Below are 23,127 nucleotides of genomic sequence, written 5' to 3'. Positions count from 1 at the left end.
CCCCGCCCCCCTTTACTGGTCCAAGGAAAGACCGCTCTGAGTGGTCGCCTAGGGTTAGTGGGAGGCTCCACCCTTCACTTTCGGCCCGCTGCCCCTCGAGTGGACTGCGTTCCCGCCTGCCTGGCAGGGGGAGGACGCGCGGTGGCGGCGGCGTCACATCCGGGCGGGTGAGTGAGTTCCGGTATTTCAGGGCGGAGCAGGCGGAAGTAGGGTGAAAAGCGGCTACAACGCCGAGCGGAGGAGGTAGGAACCTGATTTCCAGAAGCAGCTGGGTAGGCACCATGGCCGGGAACAGCACCATCGAGGCGGTAAAGCGCAAGATCCAGGTTCTGCAGCAGCAGGCTGATGATGCGGAGGAGAGGGCCGAGCGCCTCCAGCGGGAAGTGGAAGGAGAAAGGCGGGCCCGGGAGCAGGTACGCACGGAGAACCGAGGCGCAGCAGGGAAGGGATCGGCGCCCCTCTGCTGTGCTCAGCTTAATGGAGCCCAGGAAGCCCGGACTAGTCGTGAAGCCCCAAGGTTGGGTGGGACTCGATTTCGATGGCCCGGTAAGCGGGTGCGGAGGAAACTAAGTGCTTGCGCGAGCAGGCTAGACCCTGGAAAGGATCGAGCACCGCGCGACGCGGGCTGCCCTCTCCCCTTTCTCCCCTCCAGCTCATTCATTCGGTCCCCGGAGCCGGGCGCGGCCAGGGGAGGGGCTCAGCGGCCTTTCCCTCCCCCACTTCTCTGCGAAGGGTGGGGACCTTTTACTCTCGCTTGAGGTTTCCTGTCTGAGGGGTAGAAGTGAGTGAGTGTTCCTCTGGCCTGGGAGGGGCCGAGCCTAACCTGTGAAAAGGGAGGGTGGGAGGTGGGAGCCGCCGGAAAGCCCCCGACCTGGCCAACTGGCAGCTTTTCCGCTCCCTCCTCCTGCTCAGGAAATGAGCCAGCAGTTGGCTGAGAGGAAGCGCGGTTCCCTCCCTCACTGGCGGAGCTTAAGGCCACGGCACCGTCTCCCATCTTCGAGCTTGGGGACCTTTTATAACTAACTGGTACTCCCGCCCCTCACTTGTTGTGAAGTGGGAGAGAGGATGGTACTTCTCCCGTTATTAGCAAATGTCGGAGCCAGCAAACTTACTAGACCCTGCCCCTCATGACCTGGAAAGGCAGGAACTTCTGCCAGGCCTGAAATGGGAGCAGTACAAATTTGACTCAGAACATTTCTCCCAAGCTGGCTGATCAGGGAGTGTATAGCAGAGAGTCAGATGCCACGCCAGTTTCAAGGTTCCTGTCTGATTGGAACACTGAGGATAGGAACAGATTAGCGAGTGGCGCTGGTGATTTCGGGGGAGGCTGTTTTCTCAGTTATCCAGTACAGTGGTTTTATTCAATTGCAAGTGTTAGTGGGATGAATGGATTCCTGCTTAAGACCTGATGAAAAAGAACTCGTGTGGCTCACTGGCATTCCTGATTGCTCTTGCTTTCGGTGTCTCCCCCCCCCCCCCCTCTCTCTCTTTGTGTGGCGTGTGTTCATTTGAGGAGTAACAATATTTTTGAGGGGGCAAATGGGATGAGTGTGGAAAAGGAGAGCACAGCTCCCTTCCAAGGTAATGTTTTAAACGTTATTAAAACTCATTATAACTGGGTAGAGGTGACAGCTTGTCTTCACACCACCCTTCCCTAGGCGTCCAGTATGATTGCTTTGAGACTGGGTGTCCCTTTGCATTCGAAGCAGTCCTCGGGCCTAAGCCTCCCAAGTGTTGGAATTACTGTGGGCTTGCTTGGCCACTCTTGGCGTGCCTGCTAACTTCTTGACTTCTTATCAAGTCTAGGGAGATTGCTGTAGAATGAGGAAGTCCACCAAAGGGAAATGGAGAGTACGGGGAAGGAATTGGCCATGTGCTGCAGTGTTGGGCTGCTGGCTAAGTGGGAGTGGTTTTAGGGCAGGTAGGGTGTGTCCTCCGGTCCTAGAGTTTGGTCATTTTCCTTGTAGTCACCTTTGGCACTCAGTCCTTCCTCCTTGTGGTGATGATGTTCTCTGTTGATAAGCCACAGGAGTGAATGACTACACATGCTCAGGACTTATTTCACGGGTCTTCCTCAGAATGGGGAAGTCCGGCGGTAGTTAAATATTGATGAAACTAGTATCTTCTTTGTGAGCTTTTGACTTTTTGCACTATCGAACTTTGAGCCTCTACTGAAGAGTCATAGTAGGAAGTCACCTCTTCTAGGGCCACTGTGGAATGTGGGTTTGTAGGCTGCTCCTGCTACACTACCTACCTGGTAAAATCCTATGTTGTTATGTTAGTAGACTGTCTTTTTCCACTTTGTGTAGGCATCCAAGCTGTCTTTGTTAAGCTAGATCTGACCAGAGCTGAGAGGCAAGTTCTGAGGTCAGACAGGCCTTTTATAATATAGCTCCCTGTGAAGTTTTACTTTCAGTTTTCAATTTCCTTTGTGTTTTGTAAGTGAGTTCTATTGTTTTTGGTTTTAAAAGCACGTTCAGATCGGACCTAGGCCTTATCCCAGACAAGCTTTCTACCACTCAGCTACACCCTGCTTTGTCTAAATGTCAGCAGATGACAATGCAGAGTTTAAATGCGCTTATTGTGATCGATAAAAAGATTCATGTATAACAGGAAACTTACCTGTCCAGGCTGGCCTTGGATTGCTGGACTCAGGTGATCCTTCTGCTTTGCCTCTGGAATAGTCCCCTCCCGTGCTCAAAGGCCATGCCCGCGTCTCCACTGTAACCTTTCTTTCCTGTTACATTCGTATGTATGTATGGGTGCCTGACCCTCTTGAGCTGGATTGCAGGTAGCTGGATGCACCTCCTACTCCCACCGTATAGTACTGGGGCTAAAGTCTGCAAGAGATGCTCCACCTACTGAGCCATCTCTCTAGGCCCACTGTAGCCATTTTTAAGTGAATGGTTCACTTTACCCTTTAAAAAAATATTTCTCCAGCCGGGCAGTACTGGCGTATGCCTTTAGTTCTGGCACTTGGGAGGCAGAGGCAGGCGGATTTCTGAGTTTCAGGCCAGCCTTGTCTACAGAATGAGTTCCAGGACAGCCAGGACTACACAGAGAAACCCTGTCTCCAAAAACAAAAAAAAAGAAAGAAAAGGAAAAAAAAGAAAAAAATTTCTCCAAGTTGTTCATAGTATTTTTGACTTTTCACTTTGTTGTGCCTTAAAACATTGGAAGTACCACCGAGGGAAGGAGAGAGGGCTGTGAACGCAGGTTCTAACTTTGCGCCTTAAATTTGTGAACTCTGAAGGCTGGATGGATGCTCATGTGTTTGTTTGATGGACACCTAAGAAGTATTGTGACTTCTCTCTTTTTTTTTTAAAGATTTATTTATTATTATACGTAAGTACACTGTAGCTGTCTTCAGACACTCCAGGAGAGGGCATCAAATCTCATTAAGGATGGTTGTGAACCACCATGTGGTTGCTGGGATTTGAACTCAGGACCTCTGGAAGAGCAGTCAGTGCTCTTAACCGCTGGGCCATCTCTCCAGCCCTATTGTGACCTCTCTTTGTCAGAGGTTTCCTTTGCTTTGCCTGCTGGCTGCCTCTCCATCCCCCATTTCAGAGCACACTCTTCAGGAGAGGCAAACAACCCTTGGCTCCAAGTGCCTCTGCCTAGACTCCACCTTTGTTGACTCTGGGGCGAGAGTAACTCCAATCCCCAGCCTTCCTCACACTCGGTAAAATTGCCTGAGCAGGACAAGCTCCCTGGGAGAGTCGTGCTTTGACACAGAATAGCACAGTCCTTCCTTCACAGGCCTGGCTTTTCTAGTAAAATCTCCGCTTTGAATCACGCCTGTGACTTTTATCTAAAACGGGAAACCCCAGCGTGGCAGATTTAGATTTCTCCGTCTGTCCTTGGCCCTGCTCTGCCTTCGCCTGCAGCTCCCACAGCTCCTCGCATTAAGGTATGCGGTGTGCTTTGGGACTCTTCACATTAAAAACTATTGTCGAGGATGCATATAATGTTTGTGTGACCGTACACACGCCATAATGTGTGTTGAGGTCAGAGCACAGCTTTGTGGAGTCCATTCTCACCATTACATGGGTTCAGGGGATCAAACCCAGGATGTCAGGCTTGAGCAGAAGGACAGCCCACTGTAGCATTTAAACTAGACTTCCATCATAGACAATGCTGCCGGCAGCCATCTTTTAATGTGACCAAAAGGCTGCTGCATTCCTCCTCCTGAACAATGGAGAGTCCTGTTACTGTGGAATGGAAACCCTCACACCGTTCTCTTGTGTTCTCTAAATTGTGGGAGGTAGGTAGGCAGGCACTACTGGGCATTAGGTAAAATCTAGAATAATGGGGGAAACATAAAGTGTAGTATTTCTCAGATCCAGGCTAGCCTGCCCCAGGACCTCGAGTGGCCTGCTGACCTGAGCGGCGTGTGTAAGCCGCCTTCCGTATTCCTCTGGAGGGAGTAGCAGATCTTGATTTTTGCAGCCTTTTGTTTCCTTGTAAGGAGAACTGCTCCGCCATAGGGGAAGTAGAACTTTCTGACCTGAACCTACTATCCTCTGGTCTGTCTGCCGCTTTTGCTGGGACGCCTTAGTCTTTGGTTCTTGTTTTAGCTTAGGCTTGCACCAAGAGGTGTTTTCTCTTCTTCTTTTTCCACCCTCGGGAAGAATTCTATTGTAAATGCTGTTTTGTAGGAGAAAGTGCCAGAGCCAGCTTGTTGCCTTGGAAACTATACCCTGCCCCCATAGCCTGTTATCTTATTCCAGTTTGGGTAACTAGGAGCTGGAAGGGGACTTAACATTTCACGGGCTTCTGCAGATCCAGCTGCCTTTTTCTTGTTTTTTTAGGTTTTTCCCCTTAGGTGTATTGATTTTATGTGTATGAATGTTTTGCCTGCGTGGTGTATGTATGTGTGCCATGTGTGTACCTGGTGCCGTGGACATCAGAAGAGGGCTTTGGAGCCTCTAAAACTGGAATGATGGGTGGTTGTGGGTCACCGTGTGGCTGGGTGCTGGGAATCAAACCTGGGTTCTCTGAGAGCAACAAGTGCTGTTACTCTTGTTAACCATCTCTCCAGCCCCAGGGCTGCATTCCTCGCGGGTTTTTGTTTTAGCTATGGAACGGGTAAGTACTGTATGTTTGTTTCTGTGAGTGTATCCCAGCTCTGGCCTGATAACCTGGCTTGCTCTGGACTGGTAGGGTTTGTGAGGATACACTGTGCTGTCTTCCAGACATCCATCTGCTTTCCTAGAAGAGACAGAACTAGGGAATGCTGGCCTTGGTGGTGTTCTGAATGGTACAGTTGGGAACACAAACCGTTTCTTAGGAATTTCAATTTATGTCGACTTCTCAATCTTCTTTTTTTGTATTCTTGCCTCCTGTCTCCTTTCCCAGTCTCTCGACTCATGTTTGTATGTGGAAATTTTTGTTTCATTCCTGACTGTTAGCAGGAATCTTATCCAGTTATATTCCTCCCATAGGGCTGATGGCCCAGATTCTTCAGCGGCTGCCACCCTTGACTGTTCGAGGAAACCAGGGTAATAGAATTCAGGTCCAGGCTGGGCTGGAGAGGAGAGCCCTGAGTTTACCAGGATAGCAGCCATTGAACGTCGTCATGTGCAGGAAAGACCTTAACTTTTTTTTTTTAATTGAAACAGGGTCTCCCTGGGTAGGCCACGTTGGCCTTGAACTCATGGTCCCTCTGTCCCCGTCTCCAGAGTTCTCTGTGGCTATGTGTAATCCTATCTGAGAACACTTTCCAGACTGTGACAGTACACTAGCTATGTCTCTCTGTTTGTTTCTCAGTCATAGCCAGTTTGAGGCTTCCGTGGACTTTAGCTTGTGCTTTGTTGTATATGAAGCCAAGGAAGTCACTGTTAGGATTGCACTGAAGTCCTGCGAAGCTGGGGAGGTTGTTAGAGGACTAGAGAGGCAACCGGCCAGCCAGAGGTGTGACCGTGGGGGAAGCAAGGCTTCTCCTTTGTTTTTATAAGGGAACTCTGTGGGGCAGGGTGTGTGTGTGGGGGGAATAGCTCAAATGAGTGTGCACGTGGAGCAGTGTGAGTGTTGAGGTCAGGACGTGAGTGTGGCGGTCAGGACGATTTGTGGGAACCAGTTAGTTCTCTTTGTCTCCCATGTGCTTCCCAGGGGTAGAGCTCAGGGCCTCAGCCTCCTTGTCCGGTACCTTGGCTGTTGAGTCATGCTTCCAGCGGAGATCCCGATCTTTCTTCCCCTTTCCTGTCTGGAAAGCTGTCTGGAAGGCATTAGTTGGTCATCTTCCTGGTGTGTTCGGGGAAGGCGATCACGAGGTTAACAACTTAAACTGCAAGTTAAGTTAGTGTGTGTGTGTGTGTGTAAATTATAAAATGATAGAAATGCTATATGCCGGGTGTCCTGGTATATGCCTGTGGTCCCAACCCTCGGCAGGATCTGGAGTTGAAAGCTAGAAGTAGCTGTCATTGAAGGAGAAGTCTTGTCTCCTCTAGCTGCTTTTTTTTTTTTTTAAGGTTTATTTATTTATTATATGTAAGTACACTGTAGCTGTTTTCAGACACACCAGAAGAAGGCATCAGATCTCATTACAGATGGTTGTGAGCCACCATGTGGTTGCTGGGAATTGAACTCAGGACCTTTGGAAGAGAAGTCAGTGCTCTTAACTACTGAGCTATCTCTCTAGACCCTCTAGCTGCTTTTTTGAGACAGGATCCCGCTGTGTAGACTAGAACTAGACTGGCTTCAGACTCACAGAGACCTACTTGCCACTGCCGTGATTGAAGGCGTGTGTCATCACGCCTGGCTTTGTTGGCTCTTACAGGTTCTGGGATTTGAATTGAGTCCAGAAGAGAAAAGATGATATTCTGTGGATAAGGAACTGAATTTTAGAATACTCTGTAGGGTTGAGGGTACATCCCCTTTGTTAAGAGTGCTTGTCTGACATGCACAAAACCCTGGGTGTTCTATCTATCGCACAGCGTAAATTGGACATAGTAGAACATACCTGTAATCTCAACACTTGGGAGGCACTATATGACACGTTTAGGCCGGCTTGGCCTACATGAGATTAGTTCACATGAGCAAAACATTTCCTGTGTAACAAATGGGCGTTCTTAGGAAAAGAGAAAGCTGATTAGTACTTGTATGCTAGATCTTTTAGCATTTAAAAATGCTAAAAAAGACCGCGACAGGATCTACCTCGCTTACATAGCTGGGTTCTTCATAGTATTCAGGTCTACCTTTCTGTCACAGTTAGTTCTTTTCACCAAAAGTTGATTCTTTTCCGTTTCCCATTGACTCAAGGCTGAGGCTGAGGTAGCCTCCTTGAACCGCAGGATCCAGCTGGTTGAAGAGGAGCTGGACCGTGCCCAGGAGCGCCTTGCCACTGCTTTGCAGAAGCTAGAGGAAGCGGAAAAGGCTGCTGATGAGAGTGAGAGGTAGGCCAATTCCAGCTGCTGGACCAGCCCTCACCTACCTGCCTGAGGTGTCCTGGGTTCCATCCCTGGCACTGCAAACAATATGGTTGATGGAGGCCCTGACCTGGATTTTCTACTAGACCTGTTTTTCGTTTTGTTTGTGATTTTTGTTTGAGCCATGGTCCCATGTAACCCAGGCTGGCTTTGAACTCTTGAGCCTCCCACCTCCACTTTTTAATCTGGGATTGCAGGCCCGTGCCATATCCTGGTCTAGACCTGCTTTTGTTTTTGCAGATGAATACAGCCTCGCCCTTCTGTGCTAACAAAGCAAATCTTCTACCGCTGACTTAAACTCCCAGCCCCTGAGACCTGTTTTTTATTTAAATGGTGGTGAATTTATATTACTAGTATTATTTTGTGCTGTACATGTTGCTCTGGGTATGCACATACCAGGCACCTGCTTTATTGTTAAGTCCTATCCCTAGGACTTAACCAAATTTGTTTGGTGTCGCGCCCCCCCCCCCAGGGTTTCTTGGGGGGGTGGGAACCCTTGGCTGTCCTGGAACTCACTCTGTAGACCAGGCTGGCCTCGAACTCAGAAATCCACCTACCTCTGCCTCCCAGAGTGCTGGGATTACAGGCGTGCGCCACCGCGCCCGGCTCAATTTGTTTGTTTTATAAGGAAAAGTTTTCAATTAAATGGTACAGGTGCTCAAATGCTGTTGCGTTTCTGATTGGGCAGCTAACAGAACAGTGTTCGGGATGGAGTTACTGTACAGCTCCGAATGTCACTGCTTTGTTCATTCTTTCATTCTGTTCCCGGCAGAGGTATGAAGGTGATTGAAAATCGGGCTCTGAAAGATGAAGAAAAGATGGAACTCCAGGAAATCCAGCTAAAGGAAGCAAAGCACATTGCAGAAGAGGCGGATAGGAAGTATGAGGAGGTGAGGCACCTCTGGTGCAGGCTCTGCAGAGACAGTCGTGAGCCAGGGGTAGCGCCCTGGCGTGCTTGAGCTGTACTGGGGTCTTTTCTTCTAGGTGGCTCGTAAGTTGGTGATAATTGAAGGAGACTTGGAACGCACGGAGGAACGTGCTGAGCTGGCAGAGTCGTGAGTATTTTGTCTCCAGATCTTGTCAGCTCATCCTGCCTGCTTGGGCACTAATTCCGAGTAAACTAGCCTTCCTTCGACCTTGTTAAACAGGCCCGGGAGGGTGGTGGTCCTCTGTAGTGCTTTTAGCCTCAGAATGACTTTGGGCTTTCTCTTACCTTGACTAGTAGCAGGGAACAAGGCTTGCTTATTTTTGGGAAGATTCTTAAATGGAGGGACCATTGAGACTAACATGGCAAACAGCTCGTTGGAAGATCCTGTCGGGTCCTTCCACGGGGATCTCTTCCTCCTTGGCCGGTCCTGATTTCAGACCTGGTCTCTGTTTTTACACACTTTGCCAATCTGCCTGGGAACTTGAGAGCAAAGGCTTTAGAGAAATCACCTGCTGCCTATTGGTACCAGCTTGGCCTTGTGTAACAAAGTCAGCATGGATGAGTATCTTGTGCTTGCCCGCATCCCCGTGCTCTTCAGACATGACATATCATGACCATGGTGGTGTTTCCTTCCCATCTGTTTGTTGTTTTGACCTACCCCATGCCCCATTTTGCGGCTTGTTTTCTTGCTCTTCCTTTTTTAACCTTTTCCCCACAACCTGGCTTGTGCCATTCCCGTGACTGTCACTAACAGCCGTTGCCGAGAGATGGATGAGCAGATCAGACTGATGGACCAGAACCTGAAGTGTCTGAGTGCTGCTGAAGAAAAGGTACTAACCCTGAAGCCACGCACTTCCTTCTCTGTGTGTGGTATGGTCTCCTTCGGTTTGGTTCGGTTTTGCAGCTGCCTCCCTCCACCAGTTGATTTGTTGAATGCGTTCTCATCTCCACGGAATGCTCCATTCTTCCTTTCCACTTACTTGGCATCTCTCATCTCTTCTTTCCTAGTTGCTTCACTGCTTTCCCTGAGGGTCTCCGCCTCCCCTGGGTGATTTGGGGGGTTGTTTGGGTTGGGCATCCATCCCCACATCCACACCCAAGTAGTAGCAGTCATAACTTTTCCCAGGTAGTGAGTGATTTCTCTCAAGTGTTCTTTCTTTATCAGAGCCAAACACTCCGAGCACAGGAGAGCCAGCTCCTGGCATACCTGTTCTGAGGTAGAGGGAGGAGGGTGGATACTTGCTCAGGTTACCCAGAAACTTCCTCCCTGATATGCAGTCCAGCTCTCTCGACACATAGGTTCAATTCACATCTGTGTGTCTCTCTCCCTTTTTTTTTATTTCTTCCTCTTTCCCCTTTCCTCTCCTTCGGTATTTAAAATGTTCACAGTAAGTGTTCTGAGCTGGAGGAGGAGCTGAAGAATGTCACCAACAACCTCAAGTCTCTTGAGGCTCAGGCGGAGAAGGTAGGGCTGGTTTGTGAAGATGACAGGCTTTGGGGCTTGGGCCCAGCCCTGCCCTTAATGAAAGACATACCATTCCGTATAATCCAGTGGAAATCCGGTCTCTTCCTTCCCACCTTTGTCCGTCAGAGCGTAGGTTAGTGCTGATTCCTGTGTACGTTAGTGCTGATTCCTGTGTACCGGCATACTCAGGTTTCAAAAGCTCTGTCTGCAGTGCCCGGAGGCCCGTGCTCCTGGAGCTCATGGCTGCTGACAACATCAGTTACAAGGCGCAGTTATTGGACAGGGCAACGGAGCGCCAGCTCTTGAGACCTACCTAATAGCAGTCAAGACAGATGCTTGCCAGTTACCATCATGAGGGAATGCTTTAACTGTAGATCCCTGCTGGTTAAGTTGGAGAAAGGAAAAACACTTTGGGTTGATAGGAATAAGGTCAAAATTTAGGTCTGTTAACAAAAGCAAAAAAGGTCCTGGTGGACTTTACTTTGCAAGTTTTGTTTGGAAATGTTTGGGTCTTGGGACCCATTGTCAAAAACTGGTCCTTGCTTTTAGTCCTGGACCAAATCAAATACAGGAGAATGTCTATGGCTTATGTAAGAATAATATGGCTGTTGTCTGTGAGACAGTCTCTACTCTGAAATTTGTGTTCTACTTTTCTTAACAGTACTCCCAAAAAGAAGACAAGTATGAAGAAGAAATAAAGATTCTTACTGATAAACTCAAGGAGGTGAGCTGAGGGGCTGGCCCACATGGAAAGATATAAAGCATTAATATTATAAGTCATAAGCCTTGTTGGCCTTGGTTCTGAATGGCTTAGAGGCACGAGGGGAAGAAGTAACTGTCCTTCATTCTGGTTGTTGTACTTCTTCAGGCAGAGACCCGTGCTGAGTTTGCTGAAAGATCGGTAGCCAAACTGGAGAAGACCATTGATGACTTGGAAGGTATAGAACCAGAGAGAGAGGGAGAGGGAAGAGGGGGGCAGGGAGAGGGAGGGAGAGGGAGGGAGGAAGGCCTTGTCTGTTAAGCTTGAACCTTTTGTCCGTTCATCAAAGAATTGGTAGTGACTTGGAACGTTGGATGCGTCCTGTCCTGTGTTCTAGCTAGGCAGAGTTCCTCAGGATTTTTAAATCTCTTCCTTTATAGTAAGTACTTCTGGAATCTGCCATCTTTCCTTTGAAAAGATGTAATGGCTGTATTTATCTCCAATTTAGCAATCTTAAATATCTTAAATCTTGACTCTTGAGTTGAACTGGAAGCCATGATTTTAGGGGGTAGTGGAGTTGTGTGTGCCACCCTGTGGCCACTTTGGGTATTTCTTTTTATCGTTTAGGCTGGGTGACACCTGCAGGACATTAACAACTAAGTCTTACCGCCTGAGCAGATTGAACAGTCAGGCCTTCTTATTCTTGTAGTTTGGCAACTTTGTTTGTCCACCTTAACACAGAAACAAGTTTCTTGCTTTGAGAACTTCCTTGATACGCTCTTGGTAACTGGATGTTCTTTGAAAGGGTTTGGGGAGGCGGCCGTGGAACCCTGAATAATAATCACCCGAGTAGTCACTGGGACGCGCTTTCTCCCTTTTCTGTCTTCCTTAAGTGTTGTCATCACTGCTTCAGAATTGGGTGGGAGAAGTGTCCTTGGGTGCCTGGCGTAGCTGGCACGTGCTCAGGGTCTCCATTCTTGCTGTAGTTGGCTTGAAAAGACGTCAGGAAATTGACCATTGGGTCAAGTAGACTGAAAATGGCCAGTCATGGCTGCAGAATAGTTTTTTGGGTTTTTTTCCCCCCAGAATAGTTTTGGTTTTTCTTCCTGGTTTTAAACCTACTGTCACATTTTTTCTTATTTTCTAATGACTCCCTCTCTTCATCTGCTTCTGATACCTTTTACTTTATCCCCTCCATCATCCCTGTGGTTCCTGTGCCTGTCCAGACGAGCTCTATGCCCAGAAACTGAAGTACAAGGCCATTAGCGACGAGCTGGACCACGCCCTCAATGACATGACCTCTATGTAACTATCAGGCAGCCGAGTGGGGTTGGGATCCTGTTGCGTGGGTGAGGGTGCGGCTTCGCAGACTGGGCTTGGGTTTTGTCCTTGAATTTGCAGCCTCCACCCACTTGCAAACCAACGTTGGTGCTGGTTATCTGTTTGGCAGAGCCTGGGAGGCTTTTAATCTCTCTCTTATTCTCCCATCTAGTTCTAACACGGTCTTACATAAGCCATGTTGACCTGAGACTCCAAATTCTCCCGGCCCACCCTCAGCCTCTAAGGTGACAGCCATATGCCACTGTGCCCAGCTCTCCTTCTCACTGAGTTTTCACTTTGGTTTCTCAAAGCTAGGCATGGTGACACACAACTGTAAGCCATGCTGTCTGATGCTAAGGATTAGTTCCCGTTCAAGGCCAGCTAAGGTTAGGTCTCAAAAGCAAAACATAGAAGTCATGGTGGCACTCATCTTTAATCCTGCGTGAGCAGTTGGATTTCTTGAATTTGAGACCATCTTAGACTGCATGTGTAGAGATTCCGATTTGTGCCCTGATACTAAAGTTAATGGGCCATATCCGGGTGAGAAGCAGCCAGTTTAAGAATTGAGCTGAGTCCCAAAACAAGCCAAGCAGTAAACAGCACCAAAAGTTTTGGGGGACTTGACCTGTTTGCTGTGGATCTGTTTAGTGCTAACCTGCACCATCTTCCCCTTAACCCTGGGAGAGGGCTGCAGCCTGTGTGTCTAGTGCTCTCCTGCTGCTCTGTCGCCCTTGTTCCTTCTTCCCAAGCTGCTGCCTCTGTGGAGCCAGCCCTTCTCACCTGGAGTGTCCTTTTTCATACAGATAAACTGTCACCGTTTCTGCTCTGTTCTGGATCTACCCCCTTTCCTTGGGGAACCCAACACCCCACTCGCTCTGGATTCCATTTGGGTCAGCCTGGCTGGTTCCCACAGCCCTAGGGCTGGGGGCGGGGCACAAAGCAATTTACATATTTGCTTTCCACCCCCATATTAAAATGTTAAGCTGCCAGAAGCCTCGAACCCCCTTGCCTTTGTGTTCTTGACAAAACTGTTGCTGCACATAAGAAGGAGCCCTGCTGGTGTGTCGTGGGACAGCTGTAGGAGGCTTTCCTCTTCTGACTTCCTATGATCAAAGCTACTGCCTGTGTGGGTGTGTTTTTCTTGACACTTAAACTTGCTGATTGGAGTCTTTCAGAGTGACCAGTAAAGGCTCCTGGTGGTAGGAAGTCCTACCGGTGCTATTCCTCAAGTCTTACTTTGGCTTTCTTACATAGCCTACCTGGAGGGCATCCACTTTCATTCTTGTAACCCCTCTCCCGTACACTAAGGTCATGGACCATTGAATTAGCTTAACACAATGCCGTTTTGCCAAAGATTCAGACACTACATGCTCAGATCCATCCTTACAGTTAAATAATTCTATTATCCCAACTCACAGAAGAAGGTGTAACATGGTGGGTTGGATTCTTGATAGGTGTTTCGTCTTTAAGCCTTTCTCGATCACGCTAGGCTGCCGCCATTGTTCTACTTTGTTCTCTAGTGAGATAGATAGGAAGCACGCACAGGAAATGATGGGCAGAAGGAAAACAACCAGTCCCGCACATTTCAAACAACATACACGTGAGGGTAATGACTTACTATTAAATTCCGGTAGTGAAATTCTTGGTATATATTGCAAAATTGAACATCCACACTTCGCAGCTGTTCCAGTTTATACCGCAGATACATTTGGTATTTCACCTAAGTGCTGCATAGTATTTCAGTTTCTTAGTAGAGTACATATTTGAAACTTGCCTTTTCAGTATCCAGGGCTGTGAATGTGACACCAGGAGAGAGTGTCACCCAATGTACACAAGGCTCTCGCGTTTCAACCCCAGAACCACAAGGAGAGAAAGGGAAGATCTAGCCAGGTAGCGAAGCTCTCTTCCTTTGCCTCCACTATTCCTGCCACATAGCCTTTGAGATTAAGTAGAGGTCGGTTTATTTGGCAGGTCCTGGTCTGTAGCTGTCCTGTCCTGATAGCCGTGAGTGCAGCTGAGGGACCTCCTGCACACAGGCTGCTCTGAATCTAAAGCTCAAGCCCGGAGTTAAAGCTGCCGCGGGAGCTGCAGATAGTAAAGTTTGAGGTGCTGATTGGGAGGGGCACTGGTCTCATGGTGACCCCCAAATTGGAACTGTTGAGGTCTTTGACTTTTTGAGCAAGTTTTGCACCAGCCCTGGATGTCCTAGGACTCAGTCTGTGCCCAAGTCTCCCTTCAAAGTCCTGCCCCACCAACTGAGGTTACATGAGGTTTGTTCATTGTGTTTGGTTTGGTGATTCAGAATTCTGAACCCAGAGCCTTGAGCCTTCAACGCAAACATTTACCACTGAACTACACCACCAGCCCCAGGATCAGCTTTTATGAGCAGCATGCAGTTTGGAGATAGTTGATACCCAGTGTTGTAGTTTGAAACAAAGCACAAACGCTGCCTGGAGAAGAACGCAGGGTGGAGGTGGCTTGGGGGTGGGGGTTGGGGGGTGGAGGTGCAGGGGGCAAGCGCTGCTTTGTTGTCAGGAACTGATGGAGGTGCCACTACAGTTTATGAACAAGTGTGTGCTGCATAAAGAACTAGAGTTGTTGCATCTGGCCATGGTGGGGAAACCTGTACCCAGAATTCTGGAGATTGGAAGAAAGATCAAAAGTTCAAGGCCACACTAAACTGTATAACAAGATCCTGAGTCAAAAATAAACAAGGCTGGGTGTGGTGGTATATGCCTTTAATCTCAGCAGATGGGTCTCTGAGTTCGAGGCCAGCCCGGGTCTATATATCAAGTTCTGGGCCAGCCAGTATAGTGAGATTCTTTTAAGACAACAACTTTTGCTGGGTGGTACACACTTTTATTTTCAGCACTTAGAAAGCAGAGGCAGGCAAACATGAGTTTGAGACAAGCTGTGGTCTACAGAACTAGTCCAAGGACTGCCGGGGCTACACTGAGAAACACTGCACAAAAAAAAAACAAAAACAAAAAACAAAAACCCTTTTTCCAAGTAAAAAAATAGTACATTTGGTGTGCAGGTATACATGTATACTGGATTGAGAACACATTAGCAAAGTGTGCTGGCCCCAAGTTGCAGATGTTTGCATATCATTGTGCTAGCTAATATTGCTCTGCTGTCTTTGTTGTCTTCAAATCAACTCTTGCTTTTAAAATGTTTTAAAGTTCACAAAATAAACAGCATGCACACACCACTAACCAACAATATGCTGTCCTTTGGGAAATGCTAAGTTAGGTTGCAGGTTTATCTGTTTGGTTTTCTGAGCCAAGGTCTCACTGTGTAGCCCAGGCTAACCTGAGACACAACAATCCCTTTACCTCAGCCTCCAAAGTGCTGGGTAACAGGCCTGTCCAGCCCTGGTAAGATAAGCACTTTGACACCACCTGGCAGCTAAGAGTTCAGAAGTAAAGTTAGGTAACTGGTTTTGAGACCGAGAAAGTGATGGAGTGAAAGATGTAGGGAGCTAATGTCTTGGTTTGGGGTTTGGGAAGCAAGAGAAGCTTATGTCTGAGAAGCTGACAGGAGTGCAGGTGAAAGCAAGGGCCCAAGGCTGCCAGGGAGGAGCTGATAGAGATGCTGGAAGCCAAAGGGATTGCGAGGTGCTTTAAGTTGCACAAACATCCTAGAACCATAAAGATCCCAGTCAGTGGTGCTACATTCCTTTAATGACATCACTTGGGCAGAGGCAGGCCAGGCTACATAGTTCAGGACAGCCAGTGCTACATAGGCCTGTCTGAGAGAGAGAGGGAGAGAGAGAGAGAGAGAGAGAGAGAGAGAGAGAGAGAGAGAGAGAGAGAACACTCAGGAAGTCAGGCGAGCTTGTTTGAAGGGATACAGGAGAGGGAATGGCGGCTCAACGCTGAGTGGATCTCATCTCCAGCAACAGACTGAGAGGGAAGGAAAGTGCGGTGGGCATCCTCTGCTCCAGTAATCTGAGGGTATGTTTGGAGCATTGAGCTCTACCACAGGCAGATAGCATATTCAAGGAGAGGGCATTAGTGAAAGAAGGAAAGCAGTAAATACACTTTAAAGTGGTTGTGCCCAGTAGATTCTGACCACTCATGTCCAGTATGACAGCTACTTGTTTCTGTGGCTGTTAAACGTGTCTTGTGGTGAGGCTAGGATTCAGTTTTATTCTTTTTTTTTTTTTGTATAGGTTTTTTTTTTTTTTAAGATCTATTTATTATATGTAAATACACTGTAGCTGTCAAGCACACCAGAAGAGGGCGTCAGATCTCATTATGGATGGTTGTAAGTCACCATGTGATTGCTGGGATTTGAACTCAGGACCTTCGGAAGAGCAGTCAGTGCTTTTACCCGCTGAGCCATCTCTCCAGCCCAGTTTTATTCTTAAATGAATAAAGTTCATTTAAATTTAAGTAATCCCATGAGACTGTTGCTCAGAACAGTTCCAGACATTGGGTCTTAGTCAGGAGTTTGAATAGCATGGTGTAGGGCTGAGAGAGATCCTGCCTCAAAATACAAGTTAAAAGCAGTCTGAGGGCTGTATATAACTGAGTGGTTGGTTGTTTACCTAGTGTGTACAGGGTTCTAGAATCAACCCCTAGCACTCTCTGAAAAGCAGAGAGAATGAGCTAAGAACAATAGAGATTGAGAAAAAGAAAGGTAGCTTCTCTTTCTGATGTTGTTGCTGTTGTTTCTTTCCTGTGGTTTTCACTTTATCCCATTGGTAGTTCTCTTTCTACAAGAGAAGTGAGGACACACCTAGACTGCACCGGGGTTGGGTCCTTTCTCACACTTTGGTTTCCTAGGAGCCCTCCTGTTTCTTGATACCAGCCATCAGGGCAAAGCACTTGGCTCCTTAACAGTTTTCTCTCTAAAGCCAACAGAGTGATGGCTGAGTTTCTTTTTCCTTGTTGCCCTTGTTGAGATGAGGACCCCTGGCACCTAGTGGTGGAGCCCCTGTCACGCACACACCCTAGTTCCTTGGGCTTTTTTGGTTTTTTTTGTTTTTTTAATTGTATGAGTGCAGCCCGTCATGCAAGACATGACATGACACGACATGCATATTTGCATGTGGAGGTCAGAAGAGGGCTTGCAGGGATTGGTTTCTCCCAGATCTCCAGCCCAGGGTGCCAGGCTTGGCAGCGAGTGTCCATTGAGCTGTCTTGCTGGCCCATCTTTAGAGTTATTTGATTGGGCATGGCCAGAATTGAGCCAGAGCCCCACTTTGCCCTGTTTTGCTGCTGTCAGGAACTAAGAGCTTTAATGAACTAATAATATCTGGTCTTGACAGTTTTGTCAGTAGAAACAAACATTTCTTACAGTGCATTTTTTCGGGAACTCTGGCAATAAAGTCTATTTCTTTATCATTTCTGTAACTGGAACCAACTGTTGAAAGGAACAAGATCCTGGCACTTAACTTTCTTTCCAAAAACAGGTGTGGGGATCAAACCAAGTTAGATATGGATAAGACACAACCATAGTAACACAGGCCGAGGGGTGAAAGCCAAGAGTTTGAGTGCCTGCTGGTTGTCCAGCATGTCTCCTGAATAGACAGGCCAGCACTGAGCCTCTAGAAGCTGGTTGACTACTCTTGTTCTGTCATGTAGGATAGAGTAATTCTTGTACACACAGAAAGATTCTGCACATTAGCATATTGCTGTCTTCTGGCCCGCAGGCATCTGTAGAACCTTCTAGTCACTGTGACAGCCACAGCCTGTCTGCTGCCATGGAGGTACACATGTATAGTTAAAGCACTTAAAGGCAGAGGCAGGAGGATTCCACAAGTTTGAAGCCAGCCCAAGACAATGAAACCTTTGTTCCAAAAAAAAAGATCAAAAGATGCCCTGAAGCTCGCCTTTACAGATCCCCATACTCTTCCCTGGGAGGGACGAGGGGCCAGGAACTAAGTGGCCTGTGTGTATGATCAGGTCCCGGCAAGACAGCAAGGCCTAGCTTTAAAATGAGACCATGTCTCAAGTTGAAATAAGCTCTAAAACCTAGGAAGTTGAGCTTGAACTTAAGCTAGGAATTAAACCCGGTCCTGTAGAAGAGCATCTGGTGGTGGTACGAGGTTTTAATCCCAGCAGTGGGGAGGCAGCTCCAACTTGGAGCCCAGCTTGATCTAAAGTGAATTCTAGGACAGCCAGAGCTATATAGTGAGACCCTGTCTTACAGGGAAAACAAACAAACAGAAAAGCTCTCCTCTGAGCTTCAGAGGCTTATAGTAGGGTGGACCAAGAGTAATTTAGCTTTCCTGTATCTCTGGGGTGTAGGATTATCTACAGCTGGGTGGAGTGGTACACACCTATAATCCCAGTTATTTTTTTGAGACTATAGCTGCAACATTGGGTTTGAAATTAGCCAGTGCAGCAGAGCAAGATCCTGTCTCACTGGGGTCTGGGAATCTTCATACTTCTTCTTAAAATTTGCTCTAAGTAGAAAGCCTAGATAAAGGCAGAGGACCCAAGTAGTGATTAAATGCACACTATGAATATGAGAGTGTCATAGATTTTCTTAAGATTGAAATACGTAGTACTGGATATCACATTTATATTCAAAGCAAAAGAGAAATCTAAATTTGTCTCATGAGCTCAGCTTCCCTTACATCTCACTGGCCATTCTCTTACATCTCAGTTGGAATCTGTGACCACCTTTGGCAAGGAGACAATATAATGTTCTTTAAATCAATTGTGTTTTATTATTTTATGGGGTGTTTGTAAATCACATATATGCCTGGTACCTGCAGAGGCCAGAAGGTGGCATTGATTCCCTGGGACCGTAGTTCCAGGTGGTTATGAGGTGCCATGTGGGTGCTGGGAATTGAACCCAGGTCCTCTAGAACAGCATCCAGTTATCTAAACACCATAGTAGTCATAGTCATCTTATAACCTTTAAGGGCTATGTATACTGCTGGCTTGAATAGTTTGAGTTTCCTATATAAAAGGGGAACCTGAACCTGAATTGGGGAGGACTTTAAGGTGTCTTTGTTTTACTACACTCCAAATGAAGTATGAAAGTGAAGGGCGAGTGGGTGAGATAGGTGTGCATAGTACTCCCTTTGGGTTTTCCAAGCCCTCGTGGCTGAATGCCTCTTTCTAAGTGCACTGTATCTGCCGTGTGACGGCCCCAGCCCAGGCACAGATTCTGTGAACAAAGTGTGTTTTCATGTTCAGAATGGTCCTACAGCTGAAATTCTTACTGTATTCCTTGTTGGTCTTTCCACCAACTGGCTCACTCTTCCTGCCTTGGGTCCTGACTGCTGCCGAATGGTGCATGCTACATAGACCAGCTAGGTGAACGCCGTTTGCCTCTGCCTCTACTAACCTCCCCTTTTCTCTCTCTCCTCCTGTTTCTCCTGTCCTCTTCCCTCTCTTCTGTTGCTGCTGCAGAGCGTCTCTACAGCCAACTTGAGCGAAACCGCCTGCTTTCTAATGAGCTGAAGCTAACGCTGCATGGTCTTTGTGACTGATGGGCAGGGCTCCCTGATGCCCCGTAAACCCGCACCACTGACCTGGACCCACCAAAAAGCTGATTGCCTTTTAAAAAGTTACCCTAAGCAAGTTGCTTTTTAATGAGGGCAGCTAGACTACCATTGATTTCCCAGCAGCCCCCATCAAGTTGCAGTGGCTATTTCTATTCTAGAAGAGCTTGTGGGTGACGAAGAAGGGGCCTGGGAGATGTAGTGCGGAACTCGGAAACCGTTAGCTGCAGCCCTCTCCCCTGTACACTGACTGTAGGGCTTGCTCTCCTGCATGGATATTTTCTAACAATAAAAGCACTGACTTGACAAGATGTTGTAACTGAGTCATCTACAGGCCCAGGGATGGGCTCTTCTGCCTGGGTGGAACCATGGATGGGCAAGAAGGGTGTGTGGTATGAGAACGGGCCTCACCACGCGCGCTCTTCCCTTGCCTGAAGGTCCGTGGTTTACTTGCTAAGCAGGTTAATGCTTGGTGTCTACCCGGGGCTTTCTTCCTGAGAGCTTTCCTTCTTGCTGCTTTTGTGTTTAGTTGTGAGGCACTGTCTGGGTCAGCTCTGTTGATAACTGCTAACATCTCAGTGGGGCTTTACTTACAAGAGTGCGTCTGGGTAGTAGTGTTCTTCTTGACATAAACCTGAGGACTCCTGTCCTCTCCACGTTGAAGAAAGTACCTACAGGAGGAGGATCCTGTGCCCTTTACTGGATTTTGATCTTTGTCCTTGTCTGCAGTGGTCACACTCTACTGTGATATTTCAAATAGGTATTGACCTGCGGACAGACCCCAAGAGCAAGAGCGGGTGGGAGCCTGGTGCTTTAGCTTTGGGGACTGAAAGCTGAAGCCTGCCGTAGGGAGAGGAAATGGCAGAGAAGCCCAGCTCCCTCCCCAGGCAGGAGAGAAACTCTTTGGCGTCAATAGGCAAGCCAGAGACCCCACAGAGCGCAGGGGAGCCTTCTGTACCTTCCTGGCACCTGGAGCAAGTCTCAGAATGGGGAGAACTTGGAACTTTCTGTAACTTCTCTTCTTTATTCCCACTAGATAAGCTGAAGTGCACCAAAGAGGAGCATCTCTGTACACAAAGGATGCTGGACCAGACCCTGCTGGACCTGAACGAGATGTAGATCTCCCCCTTCCCTGCCCTGCGGCCGCTCCTCCCTCTGACCTTGACTCCGCCCGAGGCCAGCTTCCCGAAGCTGACCTTGAAACTGAGGGCTGATCTTTTTAACTGAAGGCTGCTTTCCCTCCTGCCACCCCCTCTACCCCTCTTGTCTTTTTCACAAAACTGTGTCAGCCTCTTCCCAGAGCTCCAGCTGGAGGGGCTGCACACCTTTGGGAACAATATTTAAGGGAATGTGAGCACAACGCCAAGTGTCTTCAATGCAGTTGTGATACGCACATTGTGATTCCTTTCTGTCTTAGCGACCATTTTTAACATTCCAAGCATTCTGCAGCTTGGAGCAGCACATTTTAGCCTAATGGATACTGTCTCGCCATGGAGGAGAAACACAGGAATGGGCCAGCCTTCCTGAGAGCCAGCAGAGCCCAGGCAGGCTCCACTGTGGGAGACCTCAGTACTCTGCACCAAGTCTTAGCCAAACAGCAGGGGGATTCTAAGAAGTTAGCCAAAAACAAAAAAACTGTTCCGGGCTGTGAAGGTTTTCAGCTTTGATATCTTTGAACAACTTTACACTTATGTTTATTTTTTACTTTTTCCATCAGATGTGACCAAATAAGACGTCTGAGACAGCCCCACCTCCCAGGGCTGCGTATTAGGCAAGCGCACTTCCCTTCAGCCCCAGCCCTGAGCCCAAAAGTGTCTCAGCTCTGCCCCTTTCCCAGCTGCTCAAAAACGGATCATGGTGCCCCTTAGTGTTGTGGTGACCTCTTAGTGTTTGCCTGCCCCCAAGAGAGACAGAGAAGGAAAATTATTATGTTTGTGCCACTGATTTAGCCACGTGAAAGTCATCTCATCACCCTTTCCTGAAGCTGCTGTCTCTAAAGTGCCATCTCATTGTGCGTTTTATCAGTCAGTGCTGGAGAAATCTTGAATAGCTTATGTAAAAAAAAAAAAAAAAAAGAACTTTTTAAATTTTATATTATTTTGAAATTTTGTTTTTGGGGGGGTTGGGTTACGGTGGCCAACCCATTGGCTGTGAGAATTCTTTGCAGTCTGTGGGCTAGTGGTGTGCTGATCTTTCAAGTGTCCCCAGCCATTGCCGTGTTCGAATGGTTTCTCCCGTCAGGCGGGCACCCTGCAGATTCCTGGCTTCTTTGTACTCTCCTCCGACCGCTGGAGAAAGAGAACCCCGCAGTGCAACTGTTTTGATACTGAATATTGACAAGTGACATTTTGAAATAAAGAACCAGTCCCTCCATGATCAGATCTACTTGAGTTTATTAAATGAAGTGCACTTTCTCCACAGGGCTATATGGACCCCGTTAACAGTCTTTGTGGTTGACAGCAAACAGATTTAACATAGAGCACACAGAAAAATAACATGGGGGGCTAGAGAGATGGCTCAGTGATTAAGAGCACTGACTGCTCTTCCAGAGGTCCTGAGTTCAAGTCCCAGCAACCACATGGTGGCTCACAACCATCTGTAATGGGATCTGACACCCTCTTCTGGAGTGTCTGAAGACACCTACAGTGTTCTACATATAATAAATCTCAAAAAAGAAAGAAGGAAAAATAACATGGGTTTAGAATCTGGCCGTGTGGTTAGGAGGTAGCACAAGGATGACTGAGGCTTCCAGCGCCCGTAAAGTGATTACCCAAGCACAAGGATGACTGAGGCTTCCAGCGCCCGTATAAAGACTAAGCGCAGCACTCCAGCGTAGTCCCTGCCCACTAGGCTAGACGACAGCATCCTGGGGCTTCGTTGCCAGCCAGTTAGCCCACTCAAGCTTCAAGTTCACTTCAGACCCTCAAGTGGTCGGGCATGGCATCAGACAGCTTAAGGCCCAGCACTCAGGATCAGTGGATCAGAGTCCGAGGCCAGCCTGGTTTATGTAGTGAGTTTCAGGGCTGCACAGAAAACAACAAGACCAGTCTCTAAAAATACAGGTGGACTGGAGAGGTGCCCCGGGGATTGGGAGCACCTGCTTTTGCTGAGGCTTTGCTACTGATGACTCCAGTTCCCGGGGATCTGAGGGCAGCTCACACACAGGCATTAGATATATATATATATTTTAAATGAGACAGGGTTTTTCCATGTAGTCCTGTCTTGGAACTCACCATATAGACCCAGCTGGCCTGGAACAGTTTGCCTTTGCATACTGAGTGCAAAAGGTGTGCACCTGTGCCCTCAGCTCCTAAATTCCTGGGTGTGCCAGACTTGAAGGCTGATTGCCCCAATTCCAGCAAGGGTTGGGTGTGCAATCAGGGCAAAGATGGGATTTCTACAAAGTTGAGGCCATTCTGGGCTGCATAGTAAATTCCAGATCAGCCTGGACAATAAAGTAAAACATCCTCTAATCACGGAGCCAGTGAAATGGCTCAGTGGTTCAAGGCACCCGTGGGAAGCCTGATGGCCGGAGTGTGATCCCCAGGCTCCACGCGGTAGACGACTGACTCGCTGGTCAGCTTCTGACAGCTACACTCATGCTGTGGCATGCAGGTGCCAATGTGTAGTCACACACGTGGCCTAATGTTAAAGGCAGGGTGGAAGTACGTGAGGTTTAAATCTTTAAATGCTATCACTTGCTGGGCGGTGGTGGTGCACGCCTGTAATGCCAGCACTCTGGGAGGCGGAGGCAGGTGGATTTCTGAGTTCGAGGCCAGCCAGGTCTACAGAGTGAGTTCCAGGACAGCCAGGGTTATA

The 23,127-nt window shown here is 48.0% G+C and overlaps 1 protein-coding gene across 7 annotated transcripts; it reads left to right on the top strand.

Moving 5' to 3' along the window:
* Nucleotides 1-190: 190 nt before the first annotated feature.
* Tpm3 (tropomyosin 3) lies at nt 191-21,684 on the top strand. 7 transcript variants are annotated; one of them, XM_052179950.1, is made up of 9 exons: nt 191-413; nt 7,264-7,397; nt 8,203-8,320; nt 8,415-8,485; nt 9,113-9,188; nt 10,485-10,547; nt 10,692-10,761; nt 11,750-11,828; nt 20,345-20,441. In XM_052179950.1, the coding sequence occupies exons 1-9, from the start codon at nt 282-284 to the stop codon at nt 20,346-20,348; spliced, it is 747 nt and encodes a 248-aa protein (XP_052035910.1). In that variant the 5' UTR covers nt 191-281; the 3' UTR covers nt 20,349-20,441. The 7 variants fall into 7 exon arrangements, with proteins under 7 accessions (XP_052035910.1, XP_052035912.1, XP_052035911.1 ...); XM_052179952.1 differs by lacking the exon at nt 20,345-20,441 and adding an exon at nt 12,647-12,843; XM_052179951.1 differs by lacking the exons at nt 9,113-9,188; nt 11,750-11,828 and adding an exon at nt 9,748-9,823 and having other exon boundaries at nt 20,345-21,684.
* The last annotated feature ends 1,443 nt before the right edge of the window (nt 21,685-23,127 follow it).

The sequence above is a fragment of the Apodemus sylvaticus genome, chromosome 4 (assembly GCF_947179515.1).
Source record: "Apodemus sylvaticus chromosome 4, mApoSyl1.1, whole genome shotgun sequence".
NCBI classification, from domain to species: domain Eukaryota; kingdom Metazoa; phylum Chordata; class Mammalia; order Rodentia; family Muridae; genus Apodemus; species Apodemus sylvaticus.
This window is presented reverse-complemented; position numbering and strand designations above follow the sequence as displayed.

Bases quoted from the DNA above. Each gene is read 5' to 3' on its own strand.
- Tpm3 (XM_052179951.1), top strand. From the start codon at position 282: ATGGCCGGGAACAGCACCATCGAGGCGGTAAAGCGCAAGATCCAGGTT. The intron at 7,398-8,202 runs GTAGGCCAATTC...TGTTCCCGGCAG, and splicing joins GCTGCTGATGAGAGTGAGAG to AGGTATGAAGGTGATTGAAA. The intron at 10,762-20,344 runs GTATAGAACCAG...TATTCCCACTAG, and splicing joins GACCATTGATGACTTGGAAG to ATAAGCTGAAGTGCACCAAA.